Here is a 23,356-nt window from a genome sequence, read left to right on the forward strand (position 1 = left end):
ACATAGAATCAAAGAATCAAGAAAGATGTGATCGAGCATAAACCAAAGGCAAAGCAGAGCTTTTGAAAGAAAAAATCACAAAAAATAAATAAATTTGGGGTCCCTGTGTGAAGAAGAAGGGCGGAGACTAGAAAATGAGCCTACAGTTACTATCACAGCGGATTTACTTCTAATAATCATATTCAAAATGGAGGATGGAGACGAACTCACGAGCGCTGCGGCCAATGGAGACGAAAAGGTACAGTTTTACCCTCAGAACGTCAAAACAGGTTTCATTTCTTGGAGTTTTTCATATTATAAAATGTTGTTTTTCTAAAAGTACAACAAAAAAATTAAAAATTTCGAATTTAGTTTGTAGTGTTGTGTTGTCAAGTTGGTTGTCATGCGTGCGTCTCTCATCTTTCCTTGCTTTTTAACCTTTGTAATTGAATTTTTCCTTATCTAGACTTTTACTATTTTCTCCCTATTTCCTTTTTCTCTAGCTTATAAAATCATTGTTAGACAGTGGTGCCAATCCTAACTCTTACTCGGCACAAGGTTTTCGACCAGCATGCATTGCAGCCTTTTGGGGGTACAGTAGCATTGTACGTCTGCTACTAGACAGTGGGTAAGCTCAATATTTGATAGAGTAAAACCTCTCTAATTAGGAAACTAAAAGGCTGGCTTTTCCGAAATATAGTCCAAGTTAATAAATTTTACAAAGAATGTAGTATACAAATTCTATTTTCAGGGGATCTAAAGAGCTGTCCAAAATATGGAGGTGTCTGCCTATTTTTAAAAAAACATCAGTGGGAGATCTAGAATCTGAGATCTGAGATTGATTTGCACACTGCAAATTGTAATATATTCACAGCCGACAAGTGTAGTTTACTTTTAGATAGGAATATGGGGCAAATGTGATTTTTCATATTTTAGCTAGAAGATATAAAAGTATAAAAAATTTCCCATTTTTTTTTTATTTCTGACCAACAACATTCTTAAAAAATAGTCATATATTTATATATAATTTTGCTTTTTGTATTTATAGTACTGCAGGTATACTTCAAACCTGCATTATTAAATAAAGATACATACATGTATGAGTTGATTGAATTGTGTTTCTTTTATGACAGTGCTGATGTGAATGGATGTAACAAAGGTACACTATGGACTCCTCTGCACTGTGCTGCTTTCCAAGGTCATGGCAAGGTTGTCATGACAATAATGGAATACAAACCTGATCTTACGTTGACTGATAGCAAAGAAAGGTAAGGAATTGCTCATAATAACTAAAAAGTTGACTATAGGTTGATAAAATAGGTTGACTTGAATTGTGAATATCTTTTTTATCAATTTCTTCTTCTGAGTCTAGATAAGGTAAGACCTAAAAGTGTGTGTGCTACAATTGTATGTGATGCCTTTTAAGCACTCCCCACCTCTGAAATTGCTCTGGATCAGCCACTCAATAATGTTTTTGTCCTTTCCTTATTTGCAGGACTGCAGCTGACTTTGCTTCTGCAATAGAAAATATTTGGCCATTCTTTGCTGGTAGGAAAGTAATAAATATTCATAACATTGAAATTGCTCTTATTAACTGAGTGCGAGGTCCATACCATAAGTTATGGAGCGTAAATTGACCAATCATAGCACGTGAAATTACCTTGCCATATAATAATGAAGGTTATTCATTTACTCTTTTCAAATCTAATGGACATATGTTTAAGACATTTTTTTGTTTCTTTTTTTGTGATTTTCCAATAGCTGCTAACTGCAAAAGGACACCAAAATCAGAGTTGATCAGATTGGATATTGTTAAAAAGGTAACATTTGTATTTACACTGTAATAGTACATTTTTAGGGTGCAAGTGGAGGTAGCTGGGAAGGGGAAGGGTGCCCCCATGAGGTATAGCAAAGATATACTTTGATAATTGTTTAATTAGATAATAAATTTTAATGAATGAACAGAATGAATGTCTTCTTTTCGAAAGAAAGTGAACCATATTATAATCTCCATTTTACTAACCTTTACTAACCTGTAAATAAATTTGACAAAATTTTTTAAAAATGATAAATGTATTATTATATATTAATTATTATCTAATAGGTATCAAACAAGGAAATTCAACAAATCCCTCAAAATGAAACAGCTTACTTCTCCAGACCTGGCTCCGCATACATAGTGAGAAATCAATCTCTTCATGGATCTGGGAGAACATCAAGACCTTCTATTGAAGAACAAAGGGTTTGTACTCAAGAAAACTTTATTCTATTTTATATGTATGCCTAGCTTTGAAGATGATAGATTACTAAGAATTATTAAGCTATAGCTGTTTATGTTTTGATGTTTTTATGGTTCCCACTGTCATTATTGCTGGGCTATTACAGCTTCATTTTTTACCCTATATATTATTATTTATGTTATGAAATATTTGAAATATAATGCATGCACTGATTGGTTAGATAAAATATCTGATATATAACACACATGAGCCCATTGGCTGGCTACTGTGTTTATATCAGAGGACAGACATGCTTGTGCAAAAAAATCATTTCCATACAATTTAAAGTAAAAAGCAGCTGCTTTATGTCTCTGTGTCATGCTATTGCATACTTGCTTTTCTTGTTCTGAGCTCCCAGCTCCATATCATGGAGACATTCACGCAGGTTTTATATTCCTTGAATTTAAATATATCAGCTGGTGCATACACAGACAATGTCTCTGGGCAACATTGGTGCTTGCACTTACTCAATAGTAGCGTTCCTCTTGATTGTTCACATTGATTGCTCACATGTTGATCAGTCCAATTATCGACCATTATAGCTGGCCATTGGGCTGCCATTGCTTTTAGCCCTTTATACTGAGTGTTTGGAGAGTAAACTGTCACAGAAAATCCTCTTATGTGAGAATTGACTTTTACCAATTCGATATCATCACCACCATTATCATCAAATTATCACTCACATATTGGATAAACATTTTTTTACATTTATGATACTAAACTTTCTTACAACCTCTTGATAAATTTTTCCATGCTTGATTCTGTGGTTTGAAGTTGAAATTTTGATGACCTTTTTCTTACTGAATTTTGTCCCAAATTAATTGGTATCATGCACATTGTTATAAGTACTTGCAATTAAATTATTTCTTCACTCTTGAAAATGATGCCTGATGGTGTCGAAATGTCAAGGAAATTGTGGTACACTGTAAACTTGTCGTCACAAATTTCATTCATTAAAATCTTGCACATTTCAACAACAATTAACTGGCTTTCCTTAGGAACACATTGCATTCAGTAATGGAGATGTTCTGACTGATGGGGATTCCCCATGTATGAACCAACAAGACAGCCCTTCTTTTAATGCATGGAGAAATTAATCTGCTCAAAGGGTATTCCCTTGTCTTGATAAACTGGTAACAAAGGGGATCCCCTTGCTGTTGGCCTTTCATTTGCTTTGTGGAAAAGTGCACTCTGCTAACGGAGGGAATCAGTCATGTGACAAAGAAAAAGAACTGGGCTGCCTTTTTTTCAGTGATTTGAAACTATTGACAGAGTGGAATTCCTTTTGGCAAGTCTAGAGTAGAGAACTTTTGGAGGACAAATCCTTCCTCTGAAGGATAAAAAACAACAGGATGTATAATGATTTTTATGGAGGAGTAATTGGATTTCCATCTGAAAGAGAGGGATTCCCCTGTTATGAGAAACAAGTGGAGATTCCCAGGAAGCAAAGAAAATTCTCTTCAATAATGGAAACGTCTTGGGGGATTCCCCTGTGATTGATATGCAAGGAACCAGAAAGAAGATGATTTTGATTTGCTGTTCCATTCATTGGATACCACAAGCTTAATTAAAATCTTCAATAAATAGATATTGAATGCTACATGGAGAAGATTCCCCTATAAAAAAGTCGGAAAGAAAAAATGATCTTCATTGACTGGATAATGGATGTTAGAAGAGATCCCTCTTTAGATAATTAAGCATTCTGCTAGTTGTATTGAGATAAATGAATATCTGTCTTGCATTCAAAGTGTGACTAATAATAATGTTCGAAATAGAGCGATGGTACTTAATCTGTGAAATAAAAACAAAATAGTTATTAACTAATAGTCACAATTTAGTGCCTATTTAGTCGATATCACTCAAGTGAATCAATTTATATATAAATACACAGGAGACATCAAATACACAAGAAACATGTTAGTCATTTGTTCATCAATGCTATGACTATCAATGACTAACATGTTTCTTGTGTATTTGATGTCTCCTGTGTATTCATATGTAGATTCATTCACTTGAGTGATATCGACTAAATAGGCACTAAATTGCGACTATTAATTAATAACTATTTTGTTTTTATTTCACGGATTAAGTACCATCGCTCTAGCATTTTAAAATGCAGATAGGCTTATAGCATCCCTAATATATTTTGAATTTTCGAAAATTTAACTTACATTTCTGTATAATTTATTTTTTTAATGTGTTGATTGTCATGCATATTTCTAAAAATGCAGTCGATAATATTTTTTTTAAATATTTTTTTCTATATAATTAAAGAATATTTTTTGAGAATGTAACTTATTTGGCTATTTTTTCAATTTTGCTTCAATTTGTAAATACGATTTAAATTTTATTTTCTCATGAATTAACATATACAAAGCTAATATATTTTCAAAATTTATTTTGTAACAAACGAATTGAAATAATAAATTCACTTCTTCATTTGTTTGAAATTTATTTATTTTCTAATCTAACTTATGCTCGCAAATATTCATAACTTATTTTACCGTGATTTCAACAGAAATACAAGGTTTTTACTTCCAACTGATGGTTTTCAACCATTCTCAAGAGAATTAAATAACAAAAGACACGGCGGCCATGTTGGAGGATATAATAGAATTCATTGACAATTATTTTGTTAAGTTCCTCCAACATGGCCGCCGTGAAAACCATCAATAACTAGCCTTAAAATATCTTTCCTCCTATTTTGTATTTCCATTTCTTTACTGATTTATAAAGCTATTTTTATTTTTCAAACTCTAGTTTATCGTTCATTTTTCGGCTGTCGGTACTTCAGAGTATTGAGAGTCTTGATGTGATTCTTGCTTTTTTCGTATTCTCGCGGCGATGACAGCGATACCGCTCAACACCACCGCCATTGAACACGTCAGGACCGCCGCAGTTATTAAACTGTTCTTCGACTTCTTGAACATTTCATCACGTTTTTCCATCTATAAATACATTTAATTATTTGCATTTAATAAGTACATCAGTTAATAAAAATTGCCCTATTTCACTATGACGTCACTGCTTGTTTATGTGGGGGATAGAATCGCCAAATCCAATAGAAAATTCAACAAAATTTACTCCTAGCAAAACAGTTTAATCTAAAATGGCCTGGTTTTCAGATATAATATGTGTTAATATGTATTAAAAAATATGGCTATGTTTGCTGGCTATTCTACTTCTCTTCGTGGATTGATACGGGTTTTAGAACAATTTTCGGTGAATTGGCGTTGATTTGACCCCCTTCGACGACCATGATCCTTTGCGTTTAAACAATAGATTGTTTTGATGTGACGTCATGTGAAATAGGGCAATTGGATTTGATGAGATTTAACACCGGCATTTCCACAGAGTGGCTCTTCATCCATTGAATGGAGTACCGAAGTGATGACGTCAAAGAAGGGTTTTTAAAGACGTTTAGGATTTTGACATAAAAAACTGCATGTAAAAATTACGGTCAAAAATGAATGGCAAGGACATCATAACAGCTTTAGCCTGTAAACCCACGTAAGAATAAGAGTGAGCACTTGGGAAAGGTATGAGCCCTTGCAAACAGAGCCTTAGTCCCACGGAAGCTTCAACTCACCTTTCGTTTATCGAGAGGAATTGTTTTTGTTTTTGTTTCTTCTTCATCTAGTCTTACTACTGACGGTTTGCCATTGACAGGAATGTTCATACTGTTCATAATCCCATTCGACTCTACGTCATCACTGCTTTCAGGGATTTGAGAATTCTTGATATTATTTTGTGCAGCGGGCTTCTCCTTTTGAACATGTACTTTAGATGTTTTACTTTGTTTATCCTGCGCTTGCGCAGTATGACTTTCCTTTACCTTCGATTGATCGACATAAAAATTGATATTTTTTTGGACAGCGGAAGTCTTCTTTTTGGTTTGTTCTTTTGATGTCCCACTTAGGTTGTTTTGCGCTTGCGCAGTTTGGCTTTCTTTACCAACCTTTGATTGGCCAACTTGAAATTTGAAATCTTTATGTTCAGCAGACATCTCCTTTGGAGCATGTTCTTTGGCTGGTCCATTTTGTTTACTTAACGCATGTGCAGTCTGAGTTGCTTTATCTTTGTTTGATTGGCTAATCTTTTTCACAAAAACTACCGACGGATGCCATTTATTTTTCTGCGCAGGCGCAGTAACACAGTGCTCTTGACTATGACATTTCACAGCGTAGCAGTTCCTGTCCGCCATGAATGCTGCCTCACAATTATCCATCTCACAACACAACAGTACACACACTTCCATGTCAGCCACTTTCCCTAACTTCTGAAAATCCCCTGAATCAGTCCCATGAAGAAATGTGACGTCACGCTCGATTTTTCCCAGAATGCATCTCTTTCTCATGGTCTGCGATAGAAACTCTGGGGTCCAGTCCCCACGCGATTCTGTAGTGAAAAAATTTAGGAGGGACTGGTATCAATAACTATTTCCAATTAAACCACTACATTGAATCAAACAATCAAGCAATAACAATTGTTTTTCCGGGGGAAAAGTTATTATCTTATCAAAATAATTCTAAGGCTTCAAGGTGACACAGGAAGCCCATGTCTTGAAGAGCACTCGATTCATGGATAATAGTGAATATTTGCCATATAAATAAAAGTTTCGTGTTTAAAGTACGCTAGAGTGATTTTAGTTGGCCCGTAAAAACAAATTCATATAATTAGTTAGTAACAGTCAAAGAAAAACAAAAGAAAAAAAAAATTGAATTTATGTCTAATACTATGAATTACGTTGAATATTCTTTCATGGGCCAAGTAAAATCGCTATAAATGGATAGTTATGGTCAGGGTTAGTGTGCTTGGCCATAAAATAGACCCTTCTTAAAATTGTCTTGAATGCGAGATGGACACGCAAATACAAAAGAAATGCCACCAATTCCATGGAGAAAGAGTGTGATGTCTTTTGTATTTTCATGTTAGGCTCGCATTCAAGTCAATTTTGAAAACGGTCCATTACTACCCATACTGTAGCGTCTAGCTTGTCATAAAGGAAACATACAAAAGGTGTTTTACTTTATATGTTTAGTGTAATAGTGTTTTCAATAATCGAATCAGTTGACGATGACTGAATATTTTTTTCTTTTTTTCTTTTTTTCCACCTAAGAATAAGTGTATAATCGTTGGATAAATTTTTGAATGTATTCAAGATTGTGTTCTGCTGTCTGTCAGTCAATCAAATAAGAAGAAAAAAACCGACAGTTTATTGTAATGCTTAATGAAATATATAAAGTAGTCCACATAGCTCAGTAATATTTTCTTTATACCCTAGACAAGAAAAATTAATTCTCCCAAAATCTTGCTGTCGCTTACCTGTTGGAGTGAATAGACACACCATGAACAGAAAAACGAATACTCTTTGAAACAACGGCTTCATAGCTTCTAGAAAAAGATATCCGGCCAAGGAAGTATCACATTTTATCTAGGATAAAAGAATAAGGAAGTGTAAGCAGATGAAAGATTTTGTTTATCATTACTTGATTGTAGCACAGTTCTGTTTTCGTTTTTTCGTCGTCGGTTCTTTGTTTGTACACGTGGGTACCAGTCACTACCAAAATTTTCGTTTGTAGTTTTTGTTACTGTGTTTGCCTGTGCGTTTCTAATACACTTAATTTGTCTTTATGCAACGTTTACCCATCTCAGACCACGTGACATTCCCTAGAGTAGCATTTCTTTGTTTAACGGTTGCACACGAGAAGACACATGAATATGGATACAACTCGAAGAAAGAACCTTATTCTCGAGAGAATGACACGTGGTGTGAAATGGGTAAACATTGCTTTATCAAAATATTTTTAAAATCTATCCTTAGATGAATTATCTTAACTTAAGAAATAATGATATGTAATTATAGCAATTTTTTTGGCAATAATACTTTAACGTTTAGCGCGCGAAAAGTGTGATTGTTGATATTACCAGCGGATTTTTTCCTTCAAAGATAATTTTGGCTATTCATTTACTAATGAAATACCATCTTCAAGCTTACCTTAGATGTACACAAAGTTAAAGAGATAGAATCATGTTTGGTGTGCGTAATACTTTTTCCTTCGAAGCAGGAATACTTTCTTTCTTTGGGCGTAGCTTGTTGAGAGCTAACAATCTTCCCCACCCACCCTCCCTTCCTTTTCAAACTTGCTCTGTCAGATCTTCCCTACTGTTTCTGTTCTTCTGATTGGCTGTGTAACATGAGCACAGGTCACGTCACTTATTGACAGTCTGTTTCCTTGATGTTTTTGGTAGCCATAGCAACAGAGTAACTCCTTGGTCACGTGTTTTAGCTGGTTCGACTTTCCCCCACTTTTTTTGCTATTCATATTCGTTTGTATCTAGAAAACCATCTTTTACAACATCTATAACTCCTCATTCTTCATTTTTCTTGATACCTTGGTATAGCAACAGAGCAACCCCTTGGTCACGGGTTTTAGTTGGTTTGACTTCATTTTTTCTCGCGCTTTTGGTATACATATATTTCTGCATAACTATTTCCTCATTCCTCCCTATTTATTTGAATTCGCTTCTGAAGATGTCATGTTGACTGGTACCTGCAATAATGCTTTACCACAGGAAACCCGTCGTAGTATTGTGGCCTCTTCTTAGCTGACCATCAGATTTTAAGTTGTTTTTTTCCACTTTAGAATATTTGAGCCTTTAGCCTAAAGCCTGTACTTTTTTAGCTTGCATATGATGTCACATCCGCTCCGTCCGACTCGGTTTATTTGACCAGTACCACTTGATTTACCGGAAGTAAAATTACGCTCGAAAGTCACGTGACTGAAACCCAAGGATTGCAGTCTTAAGTCTAATAGAGCGTTATATATTATTTAGGTCAGCGGTCAAATTTAGTCCTCAGTGTTCGCCAGAAGACATTTGTGTCAGCGGTTAAACGTGAAGGCTAGTACGCCCTTTTCTGATCTTTATGATTCCTACTTGCATGGGCGGATTTCGGGAGAGAGAGGATGAAGTGTCGATAGAACCTATCCTATCTTTATGAAAATGACATTAGGGAAGTGTCCTTCGAGTGCATATTATCGTAGTGGATTGAGATGTGTACACGTGCGTGTAACGTCGACATAGTTGTCATTCAACATGGCGGACAGTGATCACACTACTTTCTAACAAGTGTTGACTCATATAGTCTCAATAGACCTTTTCACCTTGGGTGTAATATTTTCCCATTTCAGACCACGTGTCATTCTCCTGAGGATACAATTCTTTGTAGTCGTATCCATATTCATGTGTCTTCTCATGCGCAACCGTTAAACAATGAAATGATACTCTAGGGAATGACACGTGGTCTGAATTGGGAAAGCATTACGCACAAGCCGCAAAGGCCTATTGTCTGTTCATTCAATCATAAATCACAAAATTCCTTTACAACTTGATTTTTAGTTTATCTAATGTAAACTAATTAGAGTAGAACAATTACGATTATTATTTATATTCATCTGCCTTATCTATATTCAAAAATCATAGTTAAATTACACGAACCTCCAAAGGAGTCGAGAAGTATTTCTTACGAATAAAACTGTACGTCGTTTGAGTACAACTGGCTCTAGAAAGCAGTGTTCGTGACGGTAGTATTACCACATAACGCAGTCATCAGTAGAGTGATTTTCATAAACCCGTGAAATAAATGTCAACGCAATAGTCATCAATACAATCTAGTACGAGTTATTACTCATTAGACTTTAAACAACGAAGCAATAAAATACAGTCAATGAACTTTCACTGCAATACTTAGTTGTCTCAATAATAATCGCTATTACACATTAATATGCGTTAATAGACGTTAATAGCTAAAATTTGTTTCACGGGTTTATGAAAATCACTCTAGTATAGCATATATATTTACAAATTAGATGATTTATTTGCTAAATCAATAGTCACTTGAACGCAAACAAATAATTACAAAACAAACAAACATCAAACCTGAGGTCATTTTGCAATGTCAAAATTTAACTTACATTTCATCATTATTTGTACATTTGCTTCAACATTCCTTATTTTTCTTCTAAGTAGTTCTACCAATAGCATTGTGGTTGTAGTGGAACTGATTTACAGCGCTTCTCAAACACGCGTGAAATCGTACAATTTGCCATCATGACGAAGTAGGATTTGGAGGACGTCAATCAATGCGTTTCCATGACATTCCATAGTCACGTGCCCTTAAAAGCTTTGTGTTTTCCGACAATCCTGGAAAACACTTTGATTGGCGTCCACCAAAACTCTATCATGTCTCGAAAAAAGTTTTCACAATTTCGCGTGTGTGATTGATGAGCGCTGTAAAACATGCGCACTGTAGGGCTTTGCAGTAACCTGAAAGCTATATAAGTATTGTGTCTACATGAAGATTAGGTTCTTAGACTATAAGTTAACAAGTCTCGTTTGTTGTCTTCCGTTCTTAGTTACTTAGCGTCAATACGATATAATAATTAAATACGATAGGTCCCTTAGGGTCCATCTTGGTCCATCTTGGTCCTCTAAGGACCATCTGGTTGAGGTTCCATAGCATCAAATGCAGCTCGTGCCTTATGGGCCAAGATTCTTTTGGTTGCAAAAGCAATAGATGCAGTACCAACAATTGCACCAGCAACCCCACAACCAATGGCGACTGCAAGGCCAGACGATGACTTGCCTGTAGGTATCTGTGAAGACAAACATTATCAGTGTTAGTTCAGGGATATATACACTTATTTCAATAAAGTTAGTCACCTGAAAAGCTACAAAGCTGAGACCGGCAAGGATTATGGGTAGATACATTTTACATGTTTCAACCGCTTGATAACTGTTGATGGACTTGAGATCTTTTACCACTTACAGTCTCACCTCCTTTGAGCATCCTCAACTGCTGCAGTTTGTGTCAAAAGCTTTACTTGTTGGATATAAAACATTTCCCCATGATTCTCAGCGATCACAGCTTTCTAGGTTTTTGGTGACTAACTTTATTGAAATAAGTATACTTAATGCCATACCCATCCAAGAATCAACCCCTTTAAGTTGTTACAAAAATTCATTAGTATAGATCATTAGTAGAGGCCAGCCACTAAGGGATGTTCACTGCCAGGGTTTCTTTGCGTCCTCGGTGTTTCTTATACGTCCCTGCGATACAGGCCCTATTACGCGTTGAAAGTTTTAGCTTAAACGTGTGTGCAACGGCGTTGCGAAACAAGTTTCACGTGGGTGTAACGCGACGCAATTTCTGGCGTAAGAAATTAACACGGCGCAAGGTCTGAAACGCGTTCATGACACAAGTTTCGCGAGTAGAACCGCTTTCTACTTGTACGACCGAAACTTGTGTCACTTTGGTTTTTTGTCTCGACGTGTAACAACCCAGCCCAATCAAAACAATGGTTTTATTGATCATGAGAAGTAGAAGTAAGTAATCACGCGCTTCAGTCTTATGCCATGCAGTTATGTCCCCCCTCCTTCTCTACTATTTCTTTCGTACCTTACTCTTCACATCTTTACCAGTACCCAAATCGTCTTCACTTTCTTGACCTATTATTATAAAACCAGAGGCAATTGTGAGCAATAATCTGTGCAAGGTATTGACTTTCTCAAAGTTTGCTTCTCCTCGCGGCTCTCCACCAAAGAGTAAGGGAGAAACTCCAGGTATGTGAGCGGCGAGTTCGACTCGCTTGTCTTCGAGGCTCACCTTGCATTACGCTCTTGCAGCCAATAATTTTTGAGCATGTCCCCGTAAGTTAGCGATTGCGTCGATGTAATGAGTGACTCGATGAGTACATAAGTGGTAGTTATTTACATTACCTGGTTCATAATAACAGTAGTATACTTTTAAGTTGAATGGATCTTCGCTTGGTCCATAAGGATGAGCCCCATATGCCTTGTCAGTGTTGGCTTGATCGTCATCATCAAACTTGATGAATTCACTTGTCACTCTAGTACCTGCAATCTTAATGTACGGGCACAAAATAGGCAAAAAATGAGACAACAGTTCAAATTGCAATATGCCGGTTCATAGTTTGAGATTCATTTTAGTGCGCATGCGATTTTATCCCGAAATTCTCACTTTTTGTTTAATTAAGAACAAAAGAAGCTTAAAAAAGATGAAAAATTCGGGATAAAATTGCATGCGCACTGGAAACGATTCTTAAACTATGAACTGGCTAATATGTGACCTTTAGATGGTGTGTAATGTTTTCCCCATTTTAAACCACGTATCATTCGCTAGAGTATCATTTCTTCGTTTAACGGTGGTGTATGAGAAGGCACATGGGTATGTATACAACTCAAACGAATAATCTTAGAGTCAAGAAAACGGCATTTGCTCGACATTTATTTTCCCATTTCAGACCACGTATCATTCGCTAAAGTATCATTTCTTTGTTTAACGGTCGCCATACGAAGATATGAATAATACAACTTAAACAAATGTTAATGTTATCTTCAAGAGAACGAAACATGGTTTGCAATGGGAAAGCATTGTGTCCAAGTTAGAGGACTCATCGGAGATTGTCTCATCGCAGAGAATGCTTTCCAAAGAATATATTAGTCATTCATGCTTTGAAGCAAGACCAAAAACGCTATCGGGTTGTTTTCCTTTCCGAGGTTGCGCGGAAAACGTCTAAAGAATAGCACGCGCGCATCATGGGCATGTCTTTTAAGGGATGCCAATTATCTTTTTTTCTTTTACAGGTGTTAATCTTTGGTTTTCCGTCTGTTTTTCCAGATAAATTGCTAAGCCTTCGGCCATAGCGTCGTATGAATCAACGCGCATACTACTCGTTACCAGTTTTCCGCGCGACCTCGGAAAAGCCAATATAGATCAATTTAAGTCGTGGTGGAGTCTTACTTTTTGGCACTGCGCAGACCCATAAGATAGAAGATAAAATGGCTTGAGTGCAGGCAGCTGGATAGGGTTGTTTACATTGCCTTTGGTCATACAGCAATAGTTAATCTTGGTGTGTGTTTCAGGATAATCTCCGTCAGGTAGTGCACCATCGTGCTTGTCTTTAAGGTCCAGTTCTGACTGCTCGTCGTCCCAGCTTATATATCCTGTTTTCATGTTAGTAGGGCAGACGCCTGGTATAGAAACAAGACGAGAAACATTAGGATTTACTTATAAATATTCCTCGTTTGCACGTTGCATCATCATGGCCTTGTTTCTGGTATTTAACAAATGATGCCTCATTAGCCTCCCTTGTTAATACCTCCAACATGGCCGCCATGTCTTTGTCTCTCGACTCTCTTGGGAATGGTTGGTTTGCAAGTAACGTCATGGTCGCCATGTTGGTGGTATTTAACAAACTATTTCCCATTAGTTTTCTTTGTTAATACCTCCAACGTGGCCGCTATGTCTTTGTCTTTTAATTCTCTTGATAACGATTACAAACTATCAGTATTTTTATTTTTATACAAAGGATTTAATAAGTTGGGTATCGGCCAATTAAGTCAGTTTGTAAAAGATCAGATTTCTTTGGTCGTCACATGGTACGAAAATACACCGATCCCGTCGTATTCATTGTTCTACCTCCATAGTTACTGTTGCTACGTCGCACAAGCTAAATTGTGTTTTCGATATACAGCATGGAACAGACACTTATTGCTGAGAATAGTAAATGTCTGTCTTAGAATCCATGCATTCTAAAGGTACATTAAGAAAAAAATCGATAACTACTAAAACATCTTATGAATTTTAGTTCGTTGGTCGGGCATTCTGTATTTCATTGGGAGAGCTATACCCTCGTTTTGTTGAGTAGACACTGAAGTAAAGCCGGGATCGGCCTATTGACATCACCCCAAGCCTATTGTAACGCGCAAAACTGCTTAAAGATCATCCAAGTAAAGTTCGGACGCGGACTTCCTCGGACACGGCACGGCACATTGATGAAGTCTCCAACAGCCCTTTATTCTCACCTTTTTTATAAAGACAGTACTTTCCCTCGGGCCAAAACTCACTACCCCCCTGGGGTGTGTCTTTTATACAAAACTTTTGCTGGATGCCATGTTTGGAGAAATTCCCAGGCATGTGAAAAATGGCAGACCGCTGGTTCTGATTATTGTCGTCCTCAGTGTCATGGTAGGTCCAGCCCGTCTTCCACTTTAAGGTTTCGTCGTCAGGACAACCTGCGTCAGGCATGGGTATGCCATATGTGCCCGTTGGCCAACGCACTGAAAAAAATAAAAACGACAAGGGATGAATGACGCGTCAAAATACTCCAGTTTCGAGTTATCTGTTGCTGGAGATTAGCCTTGATGTTGTGCAGAATGTTTATGTGTTTCAGTGAAGTTCTGTGGAATTTCAAAGCATTTGTATTGTTGAAGTTGTGCATTCTCTACTTTACCGTTGGTATTTGTGAATGTTTAGATACTGATACGAGGCTAAGCTTTAGTAACAGTCGTATGACTGTGAAAAATTCACGGTACGAACACGGCCATGACACGACAAGGGATATCCATCCAATCAAATACCTGGAACACGGCATAAACACAGCGCGGACACGGTCACGCCAAGGTCACGGCAATGCCAGACCAATCACATTGCGCGTGAAAAAATCAGCCAAATAAAATTGTAGAAAGCATCACGGCACGGCACGCTTACGGCACTGAGCTTTTCACAGTCATACGAAAACTGCACTATATCTGACTACTTACCCACAGCTGAGGCCAGGCCAATCACCGATGCAATTAACACTGCAAATAATTTAAGATCCATTTTGCTTTATTGTCACTGAGGTTTAAACCCGTCAATCAACCTGAAATAACAGAACAAAACTATCTGAATATTTTTACTCTAACCGTGCGCGCACTGTCGATCCTGCGCAGTGCAATTCCAAATGAATCTTACTTTGGAGGACAACCATAGAAAGTTGGGTCTCGGAGAATTGAAGACTGTTTGCGCTAATGTAATATTTTTACTTGCTTTGTCTTCCAACAGAACGGCGCTAGCTACGCCAACAGCATGCTAATTTGTATACTAGATTCTAGTGAGAGATGTTTTAATCAGATAATCCGTGTGCACGCCCACAAAACGAATACCATTTTCTTTCGGATATCCATTTATCTTTCCTACTGCCTCTAAATCAGGTTGTCATTTTTCTATACGAAAATACTTGGCTCTCCAAAGAATACTTGCTCTTCCATTTCTCACACCAGCCAAGTTTTTCCTCAAAATTTGACCAATTAGAAGATGTACTATATGCGTCGACTCGTGGATTCGGGATTTCAGGAGCCGATTACTGATTCCCATTTTTAAATTTCGGATTCCGAAACTCTACTGGAAATTTCGGAATCCGGATTTTCTGGATGCATTATCTGATCTCTACAAAATATCCTGCTCCTGCGTTGAAAACTTATTTGATTAGAACGCTGTTCGTCTTTTCTATTGTAGCGGTTCACTGAATTTGACAATCAACAGCGAATTGTAACTTTCCATTCCTCTTTCGATCATTATTTTTGATAAATTCAATCTATATTTCTAAAGCAAAGGATGTATTACTCGCACAGCTCAACCTTTAACCTTCACAGACCAATTTTTCAAACTTTAATAAATGAAATAACAAAGTGTTTGAGTTTAAATTTATATAATCGTACATTTAGGAATCGACTCTATTTTTTTCGTCGGCTTCATCGAAGCGAAAGAAAATAATACGTACAAGCTACGAATGCTAAAACTACAATTCCAACCTAAAACAATTCAACGAACAATCCCTTAATCTTTCCTTTTATAATCATCGTTTCATAAACCAAAATTTGGCTATAAAATGATCAAAAATCAAGCAAAAAGTGTTCAAAAACTTACCGGGTAAAGAACGATTCTCCATCGCTATTTCCTTCCAAACATGACGTCATTAGGTGTGTTTCTGTCCTTGCCAAAGCGCGCGCTCTTCGCAGGTACTGTTATCCGCCTTAGCCAATCAGAAACCCGGGTTATTTGCCGTTAAAATTCCTTTCGAGTGCAATCATCTAATTCAAGTCGCTGAGATAATTTGTGTGAAAAATAGCATTTCTGCTCTTTCCTAGCCTGTGATTTTACAGGACAGATCATATTTGGGATATATACGACTGATCTTAAAGCAATAGTTTTTGATAGACAGAACTTTTTATTGCGAATCTTATTTTCAAAAGACTTGTTTTTCTCACAGACATTCAAGATATTTTTTCCGAAGCAAAAGTCATCAAGACCAAAAAGACACAGTTCAAAACAACAAGAACAATCATTATTTGGTCATGACTAAATTCGTTTATCCGCTAATAGAGATAATTAGCTAATATTTAAAAAAAAATGTCTGAATTTCAGTGTTCTATTTTTCATACTTGGTTGTTGAATTTCAAACTTCCTTATTCGAAAATATCAAAATATGTATAGACATTAAGCTGATAGATATATCCTCTATTTTTATCGTTAGTATCGTTGGTAGTAAATGAAAGATTGTGAAAGCAGAAATGGCATTTTTCTGTTGGAAGAGTGGGGTATATTCTTTTTTATTTATTTTTATTTTCACATTTGATCTATTATATCTATTATTTGATCTACATATTATCTATTATTGGCATTATCAAATGGTCATTAGTAAGTTGGCCCTCTAATTTCTGACAACGATTCTATAGTATTCTATATAGGTCCCTTTTATAATAGCATCTTGAATGTATGCCAAAGCTAAGAGGAAAATACAAAAGAATACTCAGATGTCTTTTCTCGATCGAATTTGGGATCTCTTTTGTATGTCTTCCTTTGCCATCCAGGGCAATTTTTGATAATGGTTTACATTTTATCAGTTTTTCCCTACTGAACGCTACCTGCACGTTTATGTCAACAGCACCAGTCCTATTTAGTACTACTACTGGTAATTTTCAATGTTTTAGTAATTTTCAATGTTCTAGATATTTAATGCAAAACGTAGATATCATAGACTAGACCCTTCACTACTGACTTTACGTGTATAACTGTTGAGCGCATGATATATAACTTTTAATCTGCACTTAGTTTCCAAACTATTTTCTGAAATATATAGTTATACATTTGCAATTAAATGTAACTCAAGAGATTTTTCTTTGTTTTTATTTCATTGAAAAAATTCTGGATGAATTGGAAAGCATTATCACTTTGAACTGTTCAAGTCATGTTTGTTTGTACCCTCACCCCTTTCGTATAAGCGTGCAAATGGACTATTAGATACACGTGTGATTAGAAAATAACTTTAGTAGGAGCGGACTCTATTTTACTACTCATGAAGGACAAAACCTAACACGCTAAATTCCAATTACATCTCAAGTGTGAGTTAGCAGTGCCCTTACTTAGATCGGCCCTGAGGTCGTTTCAGGGTTCCATCTGTGAGTTAGCCATGCCCTGACTTAGATCAGCCCAGAGGTTGTTTCAGGGTTCAATCTGTGAGTTAGCCATGCCCTGACTTAGATCGGCCCTGAGGTTGTTTCAGGGTTCCATCTGTGAGTTAGCCATGCCCTGACTTTGATCAGCCCAGAGGTTGTTTCAGGGTTCGATCAGTGAGTTAGCAGTGTCCTGACTTTGATCAGCCCAGAAGTGGTTTCAGGGTTCAATAAAATATAAAAGTTTGAAGTTTTCCATACAACATCTTTAATCCTTTGATCCAGTCTTAAATACAATGTAACAAGGTAAAGCCCTTTATACAAACGTATTCCAATCAATATATAATGAATGCATCAAATTGTATTATTTTTCATTCTGTATTCAAGTGATCCATAACCATTCTCAGTTCATCCTCAGCCTCCTTCTTTGAAGCCTCGATCATTTCAGACTCGTTTTCCAAAGCAGAAAGCTCGTGTAAAAGACGTTGCACGTTCCTCTCTGCTTCCTCGCGTCGAAGGTCGGCTTCCATACACTTTTTCTTCAAAGACAAGATCCTATTTTCCAGTTCATTCGTCTTGTTGATTCTCGTGGCTCGTAAACTGGCTTTTTCTAGTTGCGCATTCAAACTTATTAGATTTTCATTGATTTTTCTCTCCTTGTCTTCAAGTTTTTCGATTCGTTGGTCAGCCTGTAGTTTCTTTATTTCGTTGACTTTGAGTTTTCTTTTGGCTGCTTCGCATTCTAATTGTGCCTCTGTTTCGAAATTATTTGCCTCTTTCAACTGCACGGGAAAGTAAAAGAATTAGATTAGCCATTCTGAAGTTGAGGGAAAAAATAAACTCCTGGGCAGTGCTTATTGGGGCTGTTTTAAGGGACGAGACTAGACGCCATCTTGGAAATATGTCTCCTAAAACAGCCCCACAATGCACTGTAATGCCAACTCGACCCAGTCTTTTCCTCAACCTCGGAAGGACTAATAAACTGTGCGAAACAGTTTAAAAAAAGAGTAATTAAAAATAGTAGAGTACAAACACTAAAAGTGTGCAACACTTGGCACTATTTGTATATGTAATAGGACTCCATGCTGTCCAATTAAGAAATAATTGGACGAGGAAAATTCCGAGGACTTCCAAAATTGGATGAGGCCGTAGGGCGAGTCCAATTTGGCAGTCAGAGGTATTTTTCGAGTCTAATTATTTCTTGATTGGAGAGCATGAAATCCCATTACCTATTAATTATATTGCTGCCTAATTAATCCCATATCAACAAGACCTGTCCAATTAAGTAGTAAATAGTGCTAATTAAACAATAGAAAACAATAGGATTCGCATAATTTAGCAGTATTTAGTGGTATTTATGTTACACACTTATAGTGTTTGTACTCTAGTTAACATAAATGTAGCACTAATTAATATTTGTAGTTGCTATAGAATATAGTAGAGGGGTGGAGCGGTAAAATATGTGCAGCCCAAAAATTTAAAGTGTTAAAGTGTTAAAGTGTTATAAAAGATTCCAAAAATCTTTAGTTTAAATTTCTGCAAAAATTTCTCTTGTTTTTGGAACAAATATGAAACCATTTTTCAATAAAACGATGTTTTGCATAAATTTAAAAAATAGAAAAGAATGAGAAATTGAAAAAAAGGAAGTCGTAAGGAAAAACCTAAGCCTTTTGCAACAGTTCAAAACAAATAATTCAGTATCGTCTAGAATGTTTTCCATTAACTCAGAAATGCATTTCGAAATAAATTTATGCAAAACATTGTGATAAATGTAAAGATATATGCCGATAGAACGTCAACAATTCACACTGTTATGGCTGGGGTAAGTTCTTAATATACTCAATATACGAGTAACTTGATCAATTATGCCAAAACCGACGAACATAGCTCTAGCTCAAACGTTGAATATCATGATAAAATTGCCAATGTTCTAGTCCTGGTTGGTAAAAACATTTTTAAAAAATGCAGAACGAAACAGCTCCAAAAACATAATCATTTTTTGTTTCACAAGCGTGTATTTATCAAGTATTTCAGGCATATTGATTGTTTTGCTTGTTCAAATGCTAATATATATAGCTTTTTTTATGAAATTGGCTTTTTCAATTAGGCTGGATTATCTGGCTAGAATATTCATATTATATTTTCAACACGAAAGCAATTTATTGCAAATCGACTTATTTTTGCTTTCATTACAAGCACGACAAGTGGAAATACAAAGAATAATATATTTAAATATACTAATTTTTTTCGTCCATTTTAGACCACTTTGACAGCTAATGGCTTCATTTTAAAATCAAGATATTTCGGTTGCGAATATTCCTTTTTTGTCTTATTATTAAAACGAAAGAGAGAAAATCAAGTTGGAATTGTAAATAATATTTTCTTTTCTCGTTTTTCTTTTCTAAGCCGTATATATTATTTCAATAATATTATCAGCATGAATAATTTCCATTACTATCGAGGATTCTGTAGTCACAAACCTTGACTTTTAGCTCATTTTCCTTCTGCATCGTTTCTTCATCTTTTACCACTAACTGCTGTATTTCATCGTGTGTTCTCGCACAAATAGCACTGGTGTTTTCCACCTTTTGGGATGCTTCTTCCAAGTTCAACATGATCCTGTCTAGCTGCAGTTGTGTCATTTCGAGCCGCCGGTTCAACGACTGTGCTCTTTCTTCTGCATTTTCCATTCTATCTTGGGTTAAAGTAAGGTTATATCTCGCTTGTTCGGCACGTGTGTTCGAGGTCTCTAAACTATCTCGCAGTTCTATCATTTTCTGCTTTAGAGATTCCATTTTATCTTGAAGAACAATTGATATCTGTATATAAATGATCTTTTCTTTTTAACTACATCGTTTTGTTTACCCTAAATTTTCAAGCAGTGATGACGTAACAATTATCAACCCGCGCAAAATAATTCACTCATTATATGACGTCATAATGAAGATGAAAATGACCGGGAAGATAGAAAGGGGCTGGGGCCTGATCAAGAGAGCGAGCTGGATCAACATGTCTGATTAATTCAGATGGTTTTATTGGAATCAATTTTTTTGTTACCGTGCCGTGACCATGACCAAGAGAAAATGAACTAAGAGAAGGAATCCCAGGCCCCATCATGAGCACCCTTTGATTCTATTTTTAGAATCATTAATGCTATTTTTAGAATCATTTATTTGAACGTTTGTTTTTATACACGTGCGCACTACGCTTTTCACTCTGTGTGTGTGTGTGTTTTTCAAAAAACTAGCTCGTGTAGTATGTGCTTCAGAATACTCATATTTCCAATGACCCCCAGCGTTTCAGTTTCACTTTGATTGCCGTCCTCAACGAAAAAAATTGATCTGACAATCGCGAATAATTCGTACGGGAGTGAAAAATGCTGGCAAATATTTGCTGAACCGACTCCCGTACGAATAACAATCGCGAATAATTCGTACGGGAGTTGTCAGAAATTCAATTGCGTGACATTTCCCGCCGTGACACTGACCTCAGACTACACGAAAAAAATTGATTTGACTTGCATTTTTTCCTTTCTTGTACACGAAGCCTTCAACGAGATGCCTGGAACCGACTTCTGAGCCGACTCCTGTACGAATAACAATCGCGAATAAATCGTACGGGATTGGAAAATGTTGGTAAATATTCGCTGAACCTACTCCCGTACGAATAACAATCGCGAATAATTCGTACGGGAGTTTAAAATGTTGGTAAATATTCGCTGAACCTACTCCCGTACGAATAACAATCGCGAATAATTCGTACGGGAGTGAAAAATGTTGGTAAATATTCGCTGAACCTACTCCCGTACGAATAACAATCGTGAATAATTCGTACGGGAGTTGTCAGAAATTCAATTGCGTGACCTTTCCCGCCGTGACACTGACCTCAGACTACACGAAAAAAATTGATCTGACTTGCATTTTTTCCTTCCTTGTACACGAAGCCGTCAACGAGATACCTGGAACCGACTCCTGAACCCACTCCCGTACGGATAACAATCGCGAATAAATCGTACGGGAGTTAAAAATGTTGGCAAATATTCGCTGAACTGACTCCCGTACGGATAACAATCGCGAATAATTCGTAAGGGAGTGAAAAATGTACTTGGTAAATATTCGCTGAACCGACTCCCGTACGAATAACAATCGCTACTTATTCCTACGGGAGTGAAAAATGTTGGTAAATATTCGCTGAACCGACTCCCGTACGAATAACAATCGTGAATAATTCGTACGGGAGTTGTCAGAAATTCAATTGCGTGACCTTTCCCGCCGTGACACTGACCGCAGACTACACGAAAAAATTTGAACTGACTTGCATTTTTTCCTTCCTTGTACACGAAGCCTTCAACGAGATGCCTGGAACCGACTTCTTCAAGCATATTTTTCTCGGAAAAAATCCAAACAAATCAAATCTTTAAAAACATATGTTAATCCCTATTGTGTTGAAAGATGTATATGTATAAGAAATACTTCCTTTCTACGTAAATTATCTCTTATCAGACCCATCGATCTTCTCACACCAACACATCGCTTCCCGCTGCGTAATTCCCCAGCAGAAATGTATTTTAGGATTTCCGCATTTATTTTCAAACCCTTGTCTCTAACTCCATGATAAACGCAATGTGCTAACAGCTAGCGTGTGGCAATCTCGATCAGGTAGTGATAACTATCCAGAATCATTAGCATATCACTGTCTCCACTCACGTGTTGAAATAATCCTTTATGTTAGACACCCAACTTAATCTCAGCTAAATCAATATCTAACAACCAATAGGGCTCATAATAGTGCCTTAATGTCCAGCCCGTAAAGTCCTCTACTGGTCACAAACGTAAAGCGCAATGAGACAATGTGAAATGCGCTATGTAAAAACTTCCTCTTTTTTATTGATAATCTTAGGTTTCAACGTTAAGTATTTATCAATAGATCACATTAAATCTGAGCATTACTACGCTGTGTGATCTGATAGCTATCTCCCACGACATTGATATATATTTATAATACTTCGACAATACTATACTGTACTGTACATAACGGTTCTTGATGATAATCGCCGAGATTTTTCTTTTCTTTTCTTTTTTTTTTTTCAAACGTGGGCCGTAAAAAGAAAAATCTTGTAAATATTGATAAAATGTTGCAAATGATGTGTGGGCACTCAAGATGAATAAGGCAAAATGAATTCGAGAAAAATATCTTGAAAAAATCAAACTTATTTAATGCAACAATGTTTAGATAATCATCCATTTTTTTTTAATGCATCCGGTGGCCAAAAACTAAAACTTAAGAAGAAGAAGAAAAAAAAAAAAAAAAAAAAAGGAAAAAGAAAGAAAGCAATTGTAACCGAATATCAACCTTTTATTACAAACACATTCAGCTTTATTCTCTGAGATGTTGTGAGTTGTGAGTATTTTTTAGTTTGCGCGCAATATTACAGGCAGTATTAGTAGGGAGTGCATTTTAATTCTTTAAGATATATCAAACAGGTCACTCAAACCACAAAAACACCACAATAATTGACGTATTTAGCGTGTATCACGCTCGTATTTTGGTTTGGTTTACGCACGACGTCGATGCCACTAAGTTTTTCACCCGGGGACACAGACGTAGGCTTTGTCTTGTAAATATATTTAGATGGGTATAAAATAGTTCCTAACTATCATTCACTAAATCTCTCATAATAGATCTCTTCCGTTTAAGCGCAATGTTTTCCCTTTCAGACTATACGTGTCACTCGCTAGAGTATCCTTTCTTTGTTTAATGGTTGTGCATGAAAAGACACATGAATATGGATACCACTT

General features: G+C 36.4%; 4 protein-coding genes across 4 annotated transcripts; 1 reads left to right on the forward strand and 3 right to left on the reverse strand.

Moving 5' to 3' along the window:
* The first annotated feature begins 21 nt into the window (after nucleotides 1-21).
* LOC116300239 (uncharacterized) lies at nucleotides 22-4,050 on the forward strand. Its single transcript, XM_031709064.2, has 7 exons — nucleotides 22-238; nucleotides 483-607; nucleotides 1,113-1,247; nucleotides 1,475-1,527; nucleotides 1,741-1,799; nucleotides 2,084-2,221; nucleotides 3,257-4,050. Exons 1-7 carry the CDS (start codon nucleotides 188-190, stop codon nucleotides 3,353-3,355), a joined length of 660 nt encoding a protein of 219 aa, XP_031564924.1. The 5' UTR covers nucleotides 22-187; the 3' UTR covers nucleotides 3,356-4,050.
* A 688-nt stretch (nucleotides 4,051-4,738) lies between these two features.
* On the reverse strand, nucleotides 4,739-8,350 carry LOC116300237 (uncharacterized). The gene is made up of 4 exons (XM_031709061.2): nucleotides 8,257-8,350; nucleotides 7,584-7,692; nucleotides 5,848-6,656; nucleotides 4,739-5,206 (listed from the first exon to the last, which is right to left on the reverse strand). The coding sequence occupies exons 2-4, from the start codon at nucleotides 7,645-7,647 to the stop codon at nucleotides 5,027-5,029; spliced, it is 1,053 nt and encodes a 350-aa protein (XP_031564921.1). The 5' UTR covers nucleotides 7,648-7,692; nucleotides 8,257-8,350; the 3' UTR covers nucleotides 4,739-5,026.
* A 1,286-nt stretch (nucleotides 8,351-9,636) lies between these two features.
* LOC116300244 (uncharacterized) lies at nucleotides 9,637-16,123 on the reverse strand. The gene is made up of 7 exons (XM_031709068.1): nucleotides 16,033-16,123; nucleotides 14,886-14,986; nucleotides 14,148-14,402; nucleotides 13,084-13,313; nucleotides 12,039-12,183; nucleotides 11,719-11,768; nucleotides 9,637-10,915 (listed from the first exon to the last, which is right to left on the reverse strand). Exons 2-7 carry the CDS (start codon nucleotides 14,944-14,946, stop codon nucleotides 10,751-10,753), a joined length of 906 nt encoding a protein of 301 aa, XP_031564928.1. The 5' UTR covers nucleotides 14,947-14,986; nucleotides 16,033-16,123; the 3' UTR covers nucleotides 9,637-10,750.
* A 1,153-nt stretch (nucleotides 16,124-17,276) lies between these two features.
* Nucleotides 17,277-20,593, reverse strand: LOC116300227 (uncharacterized). The gene is made up of 2 exons (XM_031709051.2): nucleotides 20,039-20,593; nucleotides 17,277-18,340 (listed from the first exon to the last, which is right to left on the reverse strand). Exons 1-2 carry the CDS (start codon nucleotides 20,351-20,353, stop codon nucleotides 17,930-17,932), a joined length of 726 nt encoding a protein of 241 aa, XP_031564911.1. The 5' UTR covers nucleotides 20,354-20,593; the 3' UTR covers nucleotides 17,277-17,929.
* Nucleotides 20,594-23,356: the final 2,763 nt, after the last annotated feature.

The sequence above is a fragment of the Actinia tenebrosa genome, unplaced genomic scaffold, assembly GCF_029948245.1.
Source record: "Actinia tenebrosa isolate PJP-AT-01 unplaced genomic scaffold, QUT_ActTen_1.0 PGA_scaffold16__25_contigs__length_10494907, whole genome shotgun sequence".
Lineage (NCBI taxonomy): Eukaryota > Metazoa > Cnidaria > Anthozoa > Actiniaria > Actiniidae > Actinia > Actinia tenebrosa.

Excerpts from the sequence above, each read along its gene's own strand:
- LOC116300239 (XM_031709064.2), top strand. The coding sequence starts at position 188 with ATGGAGGATGGAGACGAACTCACGAGCGCTGCGGCCAATGGAGACGAA. Across the intron at positions 1,528-1,740 it reads TATTTGGCCATTCTTTGCTG|CTGCTAACTGCAAAAGGACA; the intron begins GTAGGAAAGTAA and ends ATTTTCCAATAG. Across the intron at positions 1,800-2,083 it reads GATTGGATATTGTTAAAAAG|GTATCAAACAAGGAAATTCA; the intron begins GTAACATTTGTA and ends ATTATCTAATAG.
- LOC116300237 (XM_031709061.2), bottom strand. The coding sequence starts at position 7,647 with ATGAAGCCGTTGTTTCAAAGAGTATTCGTTTTTCTGTTCATGGTGTGT. Across the intron at positions 6,657-7,583 it reads GTGTCTATTCACTCCAACAG|AATCGCGTGGGGACTGGACC; the intron begins GTAAGCGACAGC and ends TTTTCACTACAG. Across the intron at positions 5,207-5,847 it reads TTCCTCTCGATAAACGAAAG|ATGGAAAAACGTGATGAAAT; the intron begins GTGAGTTGAAGC and ends ATGTATTTATAG.
- LOC116300244 (XM_031709068.1), bottom strand. The coding sequence starts at position 14,946 with ATGGATCTTAAATTATTTGCAGTGTTAATTGCATCGGTGATTGGCCTG. Across the intron at positions 11,769-12,038 it reads CTACTGTTATTATGAACCAG|GTCAAGAAAGTGAAGACGAT; the intron begins GTAATGTAAATA and ends TTATAATAATAG. Across the intron at positions 10,916-11,718 it reads GTAAAGATGTGAAGAGTAAG|ATACCTACAGGCAAGTCATC; the intron begins GTACGAAAGAAA and ends TTGTCTTCACAG.
- LOC116300227 (XM_031709051.2), bottom strand. The coding sequence starts at position 20,353 with ATGGAATCTCTAAAGCAGAAAATGATAGAACTGCGAGATAGTTTAGAG. Across the intron at positions 18,341-20,038 it reads AAAATGAGCTAAAAGTCAAG|TTGAAAGAGGCAAATAATTT; the intron begins GTTTGTGACTAC and ends TTTCCCGTGCAG.